The 13,284-nt window shown below is 41.3% G+C and overlaps 1 protein-coding gene across 5 annotated transcripts in view; it reads left to right on the top strand.

The window, feature by feature from the left end:
* LOC134021969 (NACHT, LRR and PYD domains-containing protein 12-like) overlaps positions 1-13,284 on the top strand; it is a 267,074-nt gene that overhangs the window by 72,589 nt on the left and 181,201 nt on the right. For 4 of the 5 annotated variants that reach the window (XM_062463093.1, XM_062463095.1, XM_062463097.1 and 1 more), the window contains 2 exons: positions 8,547-8,717; positions 10,796-10,966. The exons of the other annotated variant lie outside the window; for it this stretch is intronic. In XM_062463093.1, coding sequence (XP_062319077.1) covers positions 8,547-8,717; positions 10,796-10,966 — 342 coding nt within the window. The remainder of the gene's footprint in view (positions 1-8,546; positions 8,718-10,795; positions 10,967-13,284) is intronic. 5 annotated transcript variants of the gene reach the window in all.

Genomic DNA, 13,284 nt, shown 5'->3' with positions numbered 1-13,284 from the left:
CTGTAGCCCCTAACTGAACATGTTGGGGGCACAGGCAGAACATGTAGGGGCCTACACCTTAAATTGACCTGCAAAGCAATTATTCACATTTTCCCCATTTTAAATGTATTACTGATAATGTACTGTTGTATTTTAGTTTGCAGTAGGGCTGTGCGATATGACCAAAATCTCATATCCTGATAGATCCTTTCATATCCCGATAACGATACATAACACAATATGGCACATTTTCTTTCAATTCAATGAATAAATAGTTGATATAAAATGACCACATGGAGAGGCTCTAAATTGCGGCCAATTTGGTTGCATCTGTAAGGGAAAAACTTGCCTGGGGCGCCAAATGTGCTAGGACCGCCACTGCGTATAACACATAAGGATGACATGAAGTTTCCATGCAGAGCTAACCTGGTATTTACTGAACATGTCCCTGTTAATCTGTGCTGTGGAGGTTGATGGACCCTCCTCAGGGTTTCCCGCAGCACTTTCCAGTTAAGGCGGCCGCCTAAGCAACACACGCCTGCCGCCTTAACTACGTCGTCCAAAACAAAAAGAAAGATGAATGCCGTGTTACTCTGTCCTGTTTGCTCCCTTTCATTCCAAACAGTACCTTCTCTGCAGAATGCATTAGTCTATCGTACAAACGACCCCCCTCCCCCCAGAACACATTAGGCTAGACTCTACAACCCCCCCTCCCGGTCTGACGGCAAACCCTACCACCTTAACTAACACGTTTTCTGTGGGAAACCCTGCTCCTCCTTGTAATGCCCAGTCATGCTCTGTTATAAAGGAGAAGAATGTGCCAGTTGTTTTACCATTCATTCTTTTTTCTCATCACGTCAATGTACATGTCAAACCCATAATTCCACACAAGAACCTCAAAACAATGTACATGGGGAGAGAACAGTGTAGCTCAGTAGCTACCATACAGTAAGATGTATACCTCTGTAGGTCTTTCTGAATCCCTCTCTGTGGCAGCAGACAACATATCTGTATCATTCTGTGATGAAGAGCATTCTGTTTTACTGTACTGTACACAGTCTTTGCAATATTGAGAACTTAAACTGCAAGAGGTTCTGTTGTGGCAGAAGGCTCAACAAGGCAGGTAACACCATCAATGACCTTTGGGAGAAATGAACCCCCCAAATGAAATCTCCACAAACACACTAACATGTTATGTGGGCCCTTGTGTCCTCGGGGGTGATAGGCTTGGATGAGTTCCCTCCAGGGATGCCTTCAGCCGCTGGTCGCCCAGCGTTCTGGTTCAGAGCCAGCTCTTCTGCCTCTGTCAGAGGTGGTGCCCTCCTCTGCCTTCTTTCTGTTAGTCCACTACAAGTCCAATGTTCATATACTGAGCAGGATTAGGTGAGACAACATTTATGTGTTAAAACAGCATTCTCACAAGTTGAGACAGCCACTGAATGATTTGTACTTGGTTTAATCCTGTCAAACATGATTAAAACAATCATGTGTCTGAATCAGAAGGGGACAATGACAGACAAGGAATTGACTTTGGCCGAAAGATACCGACCGAGGCAGCCATTATCGGCGCCCCCTTGAAAATGTCAGCAGAAACATGAGAGAAAAAGTCAACCCCCAGACTATGCTCCTAGAGGAGTACAGTGTGAGAACAGGAGAAAACACCTCAGCACATGGGCACATACATTGTACAACATTACAGAACTCATGACATGCAAAGGGGGTGGGAAGGCCAAAGCAAAATATGCCCTACCTGAACTGATTTTATATTTCATTTTCAGCTGCTGGCGGTTTCAATACAATTTATTAATTTATTTAGTTTGTACAAATTAATAATTAACAGAGTACTCTGGACCTGTCATAGCGAAAGACACGCAGATGTAACCTACAGGTTGTTCGAGAGAGTGGTGAAGAACAACCCTAAAACCCTGCCTTATATAAACTTACCCTAACCCTAGAACAAATGGTTCTTCCGATGGTGAATCCATCAATATAGCGGTCTCTGTGATTGGTCAGCACTGTTCAGTGACAGTTTGACTCCATACCAAGTGTCCCACAGTTCTTTGATGTCACAGCTCCCTCTGTAAATGAGGAGATGGTTAATAATACACAAACAGGATGTCTAGGTTAGGTCAGCTCGCTCAACTGATAACCATCTCCCCAACCCCGAGACCCAACTAAGACCCTCTGGCTCTTAGTTAGGTATCATAAAACAACACCATAAATACCTTAAGACAATCTGAGTGTCCCTTCTACAGAGTAAACCACACCACAGAGCCTCAGTTTCTTACATTCGACTGTCTATAACAAAGGAACTTACTTTTTACCGCTTAAAGAAACATAGATATTGTAACTATGTAAAAAAATGCCATTACAAAACAGAACGTCAATAGACAGTTCCGTCGAGTGAATTCCAGTGCACAAAGCACTTCTGTTCTGTCCATGTTCGGAAACATAAGTGCAGACTTTACGTGTTTACTTCATCTCCAAAGAATGTATTAATTTAAATAAACAAGTTAAGAAATCATGTCACTTTAACTGTTTTCAAAAGTAATTGATTAATTGACATAAAATAAGGCCTAAACTAAGCAGTGGGTTTTGACAAGTTATAATCAATTATGGCTTATCCGTTCTTTGACAACCCTGTGGATGAAGGTGCTCAGATTATACAAAGACAAAGAGAAAGATTTATCCCACCAGCCCAACGGGTCTTCAGAAACAGAAGTAATGCTTCCCTGACCAGTATATGTGGAAGAGGTATAGGTTCAGCAGGCCCAGCGTAGTTTATCTAGATAGATTTTATTGTCATTCTTTAAAAAAAAATAGAGAGAGAAAAACACTTTAGCCTTCAGTGGACGCATACGTGAACGTTTGCTGTTAGAAGATAAACGTTCTCTGGATAAAGCCATACAGATTGCTAATCAAGTGGAATCAGCCACACACAATGCAAGTGAACTCTCAAACAGTGGAGTGCCGGTGAGGGAGATGAATACGCTGCCAAAGAAGAAACAGAAACGTCCGAACAGAACAGGTAACTCAAGAAAATGTCAAACAAATTCTAAATGTACACAAATATGTTACCGATGTGACTCGGATAAGCACCTGGCAAACTCCACAAAATGCCCTGCCGCAAACAAAATATGCAAATCGTGTGGAAAGACTGGACATTTTGCTAAAGTGTGCCGCTCAGGTCAAAAACATGAGGTGAGGGAGGTGGTTATTCCTGAGCTGACGGTGATATTTCTAAAATATACTGTCCCAAAAGATAAGAAAATAATGTGCACTGTAGAATGAGGCACATTACCTAATATGCAACCATTCCAGATGATAGTGGATACTGGATCATCAGTGTCATTGCTGCCTTCTGAGGTCTATGAGAACTCATTCTGTGACATACCCTTGAAACAAGCTGAGATTCCTCTGGTGACGTACTCAAGACAGGGAATCCCAGTATTGGGACAACTGGAAACAAATGGATACATGATAAATGTTCTGCTCCAGCCTCATTTTACATTGTAGAATCAGGTTCACCACTGCTTAGGTTAGACTTAATCTAGGCACTGAAAATGGTCATTGTGGGAAACAGAGTAAAACTCAGAACAGACAGTGAAAGAAATAGTGGTTCCACCCTTGCCTGCCCCTACAGCTTCACCTCTACCTACCATGGGCTGTGTGAAAAACTTAGTGCAGAAAGTAGAAGTAAGAGATTATGTGAAACCTATGCAGCAGAAATAGGAGGCTGCCCTTCTCTGTCAAGAATGCTGTTTCGGCTGAATTAAGACTTCTGCTAGACGCTGACATCATCGAGAAGATAGACCCTTCTCCCTGGGTGTCGCCAATCGTTGTGACTCAATGAAAGAGCTCAACAAGAATACGGATGTGTGCGGACCTCAGGGAGCCCAACAAGGCGGTGGTAACTGATTGTTGCCCCATTCCTCACATGGAGGAGCTCTTTTCAGAACTCAGGGGAGAAACCATGTTCTCCACCATCGACCTCACAAATGCTTACTACCAGGTTCCTCTACATGAGGACAGCAGAGACCTGACTGCCTTCATAACCCATGAGGGGCTTTTCAGATACAAGCGAGTTTGTTATGGACTAGCATCTCAGCATTTCAGAAAAGGATGTCCATAGTGCCGCAAGGTCTACCTGGAGTTTGTGATGACATCATTGTCTACTCATCTTGCCGTGCTGATCATGAAACTCGCCTGAAAGCGGTACTCTACAGGTTACATGACGCTGGACTACATCTGAATACAGCGAAGTGTAAATACTACCAGAAAAACCTGACCTACCTGGGACACACCATAAGTCTGACTTTATGGATGCCTGCTTCTCCTGTCCAGAGCTACGTAAGCTGCAAGTCTACATGACCATAGGGTGGCCTGCGTCATCCAAAGGCCTGCTGACAGACATGATGCCTTACTACCAAATTAGGAAGGAACTTTCCATGTAAGAGTCACTTATTCTGAGAGGGAGTCACAGAATAGTGGTGCCAGTAAGGCTACGTTCTCACATGGTACACCGAGCACACGAGAGCCATCAAGGCATCGTCCATACAAAACAGAGACTCAGAGACCTGTACTGGTGGCCTAAGATGGATGCACTGGAGCAGTGTGTCATTACCACCTGTGTGTCCTGACAGTTGAATGATAAGACAGCAAAGGCAAAGGGACTTGCACTGGACATTTTGGGCCCATTTGAAAGGGGTCCTGTTGACTGTAAGTTTGCTATTACTATGATGGAGTACTATTCTAAGTGGCTAGAGGTGTGTTTTGCTCCACAATGTACAACAACTACAGTGATATGACGTTTTATGAGCACCGTGTTTAGTGAAAAAGGAAACCCCATGGCTGTGGTGACAGATAATAGCCCACAGCTAACATCGTCAGAAATGTCCTCTTTCTTGGAGGAAATTGAGTTGTAGAGAGACTAAACGGTGTAAAGAAAGCATCATCACAGCACAGAGAGAGAAAATTCGGTGGAAAACTCACGTCACTGAATTCCTTCCAGTTTATAGAGCTCCACTACATGCGACTACAGGGACGTCACCCTTCCAGCTCCTGTATGGAAGATAGATGAGAACCAACCTCTTTGTCAAGCCAAAGCTCACCACTGTTCAGGACCAGGAACTAAGAGACAGCTGCAAAGAATCAGTTACACATGAAAGAGTACACTGATGCCAAGAGACGTGCTAAGACTCCTAAATTGCACCCAGGAAGTCTTGTGCATGTAAGAAACCCTGTGCATGTCAAGAAAGGAAAGTCAAAGTTCAGTGAGCCTCATAAAGTGACACAGCAGAAAGGAGCTCACAGCTATACACTGACGGATGGGAGAACGTGGGATGCTTGGCGCCTGTCTGTGCTGCCAGAGACATTCACTCTTCCAGCAGACGAACAGAGGCCGGCGGAGACTGCTCCAAGTGAAAGTGTTCAAAATAGGAGCCAGCGAATTCAAAGACAACCAGACTGGATTAAAGATTGTTATTTCAGAATACTAGAGGGACATGTTTTTTGTTATTGTTGAAGTAACACTCAGGTTTTCTTTACAGAATATGACTGTGTTTGGAAATATTTTGCTGGTATCACATTTTGTTCCAGGTAGAAGTAACCTATGGAAGCAAATCGTTACCAAAATTCCAATGCAAATGCATTTCCAGAAATGCATTTGCATTTTAAGAATGTGGCTGCATTATTTGACTCATAAATGAAATTAGTAATCAATCATCCTATTTGCATTTTAATTTTCTTCTTCAAGAGTGCTCAATCTTTCACTTAATTAAAATGAAAAAGAAATAGACATTTGAGATTTAATTTTCAAAATATGCCCCAGCAAATAGGTCCGTGTACCTTGTGGCCATTGGTTTTTCTATTTTGAAACCCGTGTTGATAAATGCAAAATAGGGCCGTAATATCGTTTTGTCACTTTAGTAAGTCGAACACACATTTAAGTATAACGGCTTGTTTTTGGTTGTTTCGTTTTATTTTTTAAATGACACAACCATATAACACAGATGGTATAACCAGCCATTAATCGATGTTTTGATTATTCCATATCCTTTATGCTGATATCTGCAAAAGATGAAATAGGCTCGTAATATCGTTTTGTCCATTTCGGATGTCAGAACCGGATTATGGGGAAATGCTTGGATTCCGTTGTTTTGTTTTATTTTGGAATAACTGAATAACCATATAACACAAATGGTATAACGAGCCATTTACTCGTTGATACAATAACACAATACATCATTTGAAAGGATGTATTGTGTTATTGTATCTAACTGGTGAATTAATCTTTTAAGTTTCATGTCACAATAACACAATCAAGCTAACCATTCCTGAACAGTGTCATATATTCATTGATAGTTTGATCATGTCAGTACAACAGTGCCATAGATCTAATCTATAGCACTGATAATAGGAGATACTAAACCTAGTATTGATCATAGTACCAAGGGAATTGTGATCTGATTAGCTCAAAAAGACACTAGACAGTCTAGAACAAAAGATTCACTGAAATTTCACATTATATGATATAGAAATACCTCAGGAAGATCACATGATGTCTCAGTATACATTAGACAGGATAGTTTTTGGAATATTTCACAAGTACAATCCAGCTTAGTAAAATCAGCTTCTCAGGCAGGTTCATTTTTCACATTGGTTACTGGCTACTGTGTCATTGTGTTCAAGTCAAATGTTATTTGTATAGCCCTTTTTCAAGCAATGTCGCAGAGGGCTTCACACACACCCATAGAACTGGACCTAAACCAACCTAAACCCTCAAGAAAGACAAGGACAAACTCTCAGGGAAACTTATGGTTAAAACATTTAAGAAAGCTTGGTAGGAGCAATTCAGTGAGAGTTCCACTCTTCCAGAGGTGGTCGGTGTTGAAGAAGAGGTGCAGACCATAAGCAAAGCATCATCATGCATCAAGAGTAGAGGTAACAATAAAAAGTGTTTGTGATCCCTCCCTAATGATAATCTTCTACAGGCTGTCAGGCTGTCACATCACAGAGGAAGGCAGTGCTTCTCTGGGCTCAGTATCGAAAGGTATCGACCTTTCGAGTCAATTGATACCGACACAAACGTGTCGAGCGTGGCTTCAAATGGGCAAAAAACATGTGATCACCTGTCGAAGCTTCGGACGTCACACGAGCAGATGACAGTGTCGTGCTACAGTCCGAGACAAACAGCGTTTTATTCAAACGCTGAAGACATCAGAAATCACTAATATTCATAGGTTATAGAGAGTATACATATTTACGGACGCTATAGAATACATTCATTGACAGAGCCAGAGATACAGATAGATTGCCAGAGCTACATAGACAGAGATATATACAGATGTGAAAGAGTAGGTGCACAAACACATACATCTTTCTCTAGTTTTGCCAGCCTTCAAATGTGGCCATCCCTTTCACGGTTGCAAAAGCATGTTCCAAAACCTTAGCCGCTAGTCTACAATATCAAATCATAAATATTCATTTAGCATATACTTCCACTAAAACAAGGTCAGCGGTTTCAAACTCACTCTTTTAGACTGAAGGGCAGCGCTTTTACCTGAAGGCCATACTCAACCTGACTTCACATGTGAATAATGCTATCAGAACCCAAAAATAAATGTTATGAATGTAAATGAGCAAAGACGTTACATTGTTTATAATACAACAACATATATTTTTGACACCTGCACATCGAAACATTTGTCACATAACCTTTATTTATCAAATTGATGAGGATTGTGAGACTAACGTCCGAGGACTTGACGTCACTCTATTCCTTCAATCTCTCGATACAGTTGCCATACCATGAACTGACCAGCAGGTGTCCCTATGGAGACGATGTATCAAACGCTTCGAAAAAACGATACTTTTGTGACACAATTGTTTCAAATAGCTTGTTGCTTCGGAAAGCTTCGTTTCCCCCATCACTAAGTCAGGGCAGGCAGGAGGCCAAGCAGGGAACTAAGAGGCAGAAAAGACTAAAGGAGGTAGAAAAAACACAAGGAAGGCTTCTGTAGGCTTGACAAACAAAAACTGGTCCCAAGCAGAAAACACAGGAATAAATGATGGTAGGAAGGAAGATGGGAGACACCTGGAGGGGGTGGAGACAAACATGACATAGGTGAAACAGATCAGGGTATGACAGGAATGTGTATAAGACAAACTACTCCATGATATTATTGTAGGTTGACCTGGGAAGTATGTTTTGTATTGTTCTGCTAATGTACTGCTTCACATGCTTCATGTGGTTAACACCCTAACTCTGCAGTAAAGGTTATGGGTCACAAAAGGTGCCTTGTATACTGAGAGACCTGCTCCTGGATGTAGTATGTAATACATTCTTGGAATACTGTACTACTATGTAACTGGATGTACAATGTTCTACATATTAAAGGATGGTATTGCATTTAAGATAAAGGGAAAGTTGACCAACCAGGACAGACAGTCATCTGACTGATCAAACCTTCGTGTTTGAGAGGAAAATGATCAGACTGATATTCTTTATTTGTACCTCTAGAGGGTAGTAGTGTTTGTGATCCCTCCCTAATGATAATCTTCTACAGGCTGTCAGGCTGTCACATCACAGAGGAAGGCTGTGCTTCTCTGAGCTCAGCTCTGAAGTCAACCTCCTTCCTGAGACAACTAGAACTAAGTAACAATGATCTGAAGGATGCCGGCATGAAGCTGCTCTCTGCTGGACTGGGGAACCCACTCTGCAAACTGGAGACACTGAGGTATGTAATCAAATTCACCAGACAACAACTAGTTACACAATATCACACACCACACACTGGCTGCAAGTTTGTGGTTAATTCAAGATACAAGGAGGCCTGCCAAAGAATATTCAGGGCAGGCTAGGGTCATATTCCACAAGGTAGAGTCATTCAGGTACAGGGCAGCTGGCAGGCTCAGAGTCAGGGTAGTGATGTTACGCTCAAAGCCGTGCTCACGAAGCGGTATCGACCTTTCGAGTCAATTGATACCGACACAAACGTGTCGAGCGTTGCTTCAAATGGGCAAAAAACATGTGATCACCTGTCGAAACTTCGGACGTCACACGAGCAGATGACAGTGTCGTGCTACAGTCCGAGACAAACAGCGTTTTATTCAAACGCTGAAGACATCAGAAATCACTAATATTCATAGGTTATAGAGAGTATACATATTTACGGACGCTATAGAATACATTCATTGACAGAGCCAGAGATACAGATAGATTGCCAGAGCTACATAGACAGAGATATATACAGATGTGAAAGAGTAGGTGCACAAACACATACATCTTTCTCTAGTTTTGCCAGCCTTCAAATGTGGCCATCCAAGTAGTTCAGGCTGCACCAGTTCATCAGATGGTCAACTTCCCATCTGTAGGTGGACTCATCCTCACCAGAGACTAGTCCCATAATAGAGTTCAATAATTCCATGAGGAGTCATGTGTATGTGGTCACTACTGTCTGAACCAGTATCATGAGGAGTAGTGTGTATGTGGTCACTACTGTCTGAACCAGTATCATGAGGAGTAGTGTGTATGTGGTCACTACTGTCTGAACCAGTATCATGAGGAGTAGTGTGTATGTGGTCACTGCTGTCTGAACCAGTATCATGAGGAGTAGTGTGTATGTGGTCACTACTGTCTGAACCAGTATCATGAGGAGTACTGTGTATGTGGTCACTACTGTCTGAACCAGTATCATGAGGAGTAGTGTGTATGTGGTCACTACTGTCTGAACCAGTATCATGAGGAGTAGTGTGTATGTGGTCACTATTGTGTCTGAACCAGTATCATGAGGAGTAGTGTGTATGTGGTCACTATTGTGTCTGAACCAGTATCATGAGGAGTAGTGTGTATGTGGTCACTACTGTCTGAACCAGTATCATGAGGAGTAGTGTGTATGTGGTCACTACTGTTTGAACCAGTATCATGAGGAGTAGTGTGTATGTGGTCACTACTGTCTGAACCAGTATCATGAGGAGTAGTGTGTATGTGGTCACTATTGTGTCTGAACCAGTATCATGAGGAGTAGTGTGTATGTGGTCACTACTGTCTGAACGAGTATCATGAGGAGTAGTGTGTATGTGGTCACTACTGTCTGAACCAGTATCATGAGGAGTAGTGTGTATGTGGTCACTACTGTGTTCGAACCATTCCAAAACATACCAAAGGATGTATTGTGTTATTGTATCTCACTGGTGAATTAATCTTTTAAGTTTCATGTCACAATAACACAATCAAGCTAACCATTCCTGAACAGTGTCATATATTCACTGATAGTTTGATCATGTCAGTACAACAGTGCCATAGATCTCGTCTATAGTACTGATCATAGGAGATACTAAACCTTGTATTGATCCTAGTACCAAGGGAATTATGATCTGATTGGTTCAGAAAGACACTAGACAGTCTAGAACAAAAGATTCACTGATGGCCTACATTTCACATTATATGACTTAGAAATACCTCAGGAAGACCACATGATGTCTCAGTATACATTAGACAGGATTGTTTTGGGGATATTTCACAAGTACAATCCAGCTTAGTAAAATCAGCTTCTCAGGCAGGTTCATTTTTCACATTGGTTACTGGCTACTTTGTCATTGTGTTCGAGTCAAATGTTAAACTCTCATGGAAACTCATAGTTAAAACATTTAAGAAAGCTTGGTAGGAGCAATTCAGTGAGAGAGTTCCACTCTTCCAGAGGTGGTCGGTGTTGAAGAAGAGGTGCAGACCATAAGCAAAGCATAATCATGCATCAAGAGTAGAGATAACAATAAAAAGTGTTTGTGATCCCTCCCTAATGATAATCTTCTACAGGCTGTCAGGCTGTCACATCACAGAGGAAGGCTGTGCTTCTCTGGGCTCAGTGCTGAAGTCAACCTCCTTCCTGAGACAACTAGATCTAAGTAACAATGATCTGAAGGATGCCGGCATGAAGCTGCTCTCTGCTGGACTGGGGAACCCACTCTGCAAACTGGAGACACTGAGGTATGTATTTATGTTCTACATGAGCTATTAGTAAAGTTACCATCATCAAGTTGGGTATAAACTTAATGCCAAGAATGAGATATGCCTTCTAGTCATCAGTGAGGACTAGTTTGATAAGAAACAGGCAGATTTGCTTCATCTGAAACACTCTAAAACATGCTGTACATAATGATTTGCTTATATTTTATTTCATGTTTTTGTTTATTTTAGACAGAATGAAAATGTTGATGCAACTGTTTCTGAATGTGCAACACGATTTCAGTCTCTTTGGGTAGTGTTAACAATCTGTATGCCCTTGCCCAAAGGGTAATACAATACAGCTTAATTTAATTTTCAACCTTAAACCTATTTCGCATTGAAACACAACCTGTCATTCATCAAACTTTGTGAACATCTGGGGTTTCCCTCTTCACAGTGGAAACATTTTGACTTTAATCTGTGAACACCACTTGTTTTATTACAACACTGAAATGTGCAGTCATGGCTTTCGCAAAGAGAGAAATGGAGGTACTGTCATCTTCAGCACCTTTATAGACTGTAACCTAAATCAGTAGCACACATAATCTCAATTTCTTATTGTGTACGTGTGTGTCTGTGGTTGTTGTGATGTATTTTTATGAATGTTAGGGTCACTACGAAAAGTAAGACATTTGAAGTTAAAAAAAGAACTATTTGAGGGTTTTCTCTGCTGTTAAATATAATAGCAGTCATGTTTGACCTTGAAGACAACACAAGGGTTAAGATATACTATTCATCATATTATTGTACATTTACCTGGGCAGTGAGTTTAGCATCTGGCGGCTGTTGTTCCTGTGGTTGACGCCTTTTCCACTACATGAAGGGTTTCAAATTAGGAATGGCAAGAAAAGTGTGCTTGATGTATAATACTACTGTATATACTGTATATATGTATGGAACTGGCTATTCACATGTATTCTGACATACTTTACTTCATAAGATGGTAGTATTCCATCTGAGATGCAGGGAGAGTCAGCCAAATGCCCCATACCGAGTGAGATTTCAAACACATATCTGCTCTTTAAAAAAGGGAAGAAAGAAAGTTGAACACAGAACGTCAGTCTTTTATTGATCCTTTGCACAGATCACAAAAGGTGACATTGGCCATAAAATGTATTGAGGTTGGCCCTGCTAATGCGTCCTAACATTAAGAGCACAGAATGCAAACATGACTGTTACAACTTAAAACTAGAATTTTGGAAAGAATATAAAATGTTGAAATAGCCTATATAAAGACATAGGCATGATGGTGTTAAATGATTATCTGTAATCCATGAACAGCATACTAATATAGCAGTTCCTCTTCTCGCAGGGAGTGCAGAGCCAACAGGCAGTCAGGTTATCTAATGACTTAACATAGTTAAATAAATACTGACAGGCATTCTCTGTTGTTCAAAAATAATAATATTTGCTAGATACGTTTTTTGAATACTTTTGGTTAATTTCACTTCCATTTAATTTCCCCTTTAATTTTTTGGAATAACTTCTTATATTGTCCAATAGCCTGAAGTGTTTGATGGCACGCCCTGTCATGTGATCTCTGTCTCTGGATCAGTTATCCGTGTTGCTAAAAAGAACACTGTTACCTGAAGGCGTCTGAAGGGAACCAGATGTCTATCTGCTCAGAAAATTCGAAGCTAGAGAAAAATTTACCATCTGAAAGTTAAAGTCTATTAGTAGCCGGTCCAGAACAAATACGTTTACTGAGGCTTTTTAGGTAATTTAGAAGCAAATTACCTCAGGTTTACCACAGAAAATTCTCAGGGTATAAACCAGGATGTTTTGTAGCTAATAGGCTACAGAGCGACTGAAGTGGGATATTCTTCAGTTGGAATCCAACTCAGTGGAACAAGTTCGGCAGGTAGGCTGATATTTTACCACTTTATTTGTATAAATTACGTTTTAGTTGACTGCGGCAGGGTGTGGGGAATGGAAGGTAGTTAAAAATAGCTAGAAAGAGGCAGCAGGAGAGGGCTTTGTCGGGAAAGTAGCTGGTCGCTGTTGTTTATTAGGTTGTCATGACTTCATGAGTGATTAACGTCCTGTCACTGTTCAGTTGCTCATCCTCCTCGATATTTAATACAATTCTGAAGCAGCGGCGGCAATGATGATCTACGGCGAGCTGTCATAGAACTCGGTTTAGAGAGGGAAAGGTCACGTGGCCGTGAACATTGCTTTCTGCAATGGTGGATAGATATGATCCATGTTCTATGTCTCGTACTGCTTAAGAATAGGGGCTATAGCCCCAACTAATTTGTTGTGTTCATTCAAGTCAAGTTTGGCTTTATGTAGCAGACGTC

This window comes from Osmerus eperlanus, chromosome 6 (genome assembly GCF_963692335.1).
Source record: "Osmerus eperlanus chromosome 6, fOsmEpe2.1, whole genome shotgun sequence".
Lineage (NCBI taxonomy): Eukaryota > Metazoa > Chordata > Actinopteri > Osmeriformes > Osmeridae > Osmerus > Osmerus eperlanus.
The sequence above is the reverse complement of the archived record's forward strand: the minus strand, read 5'-3'. Positions and strand labels throughout refer to the sequence as shown.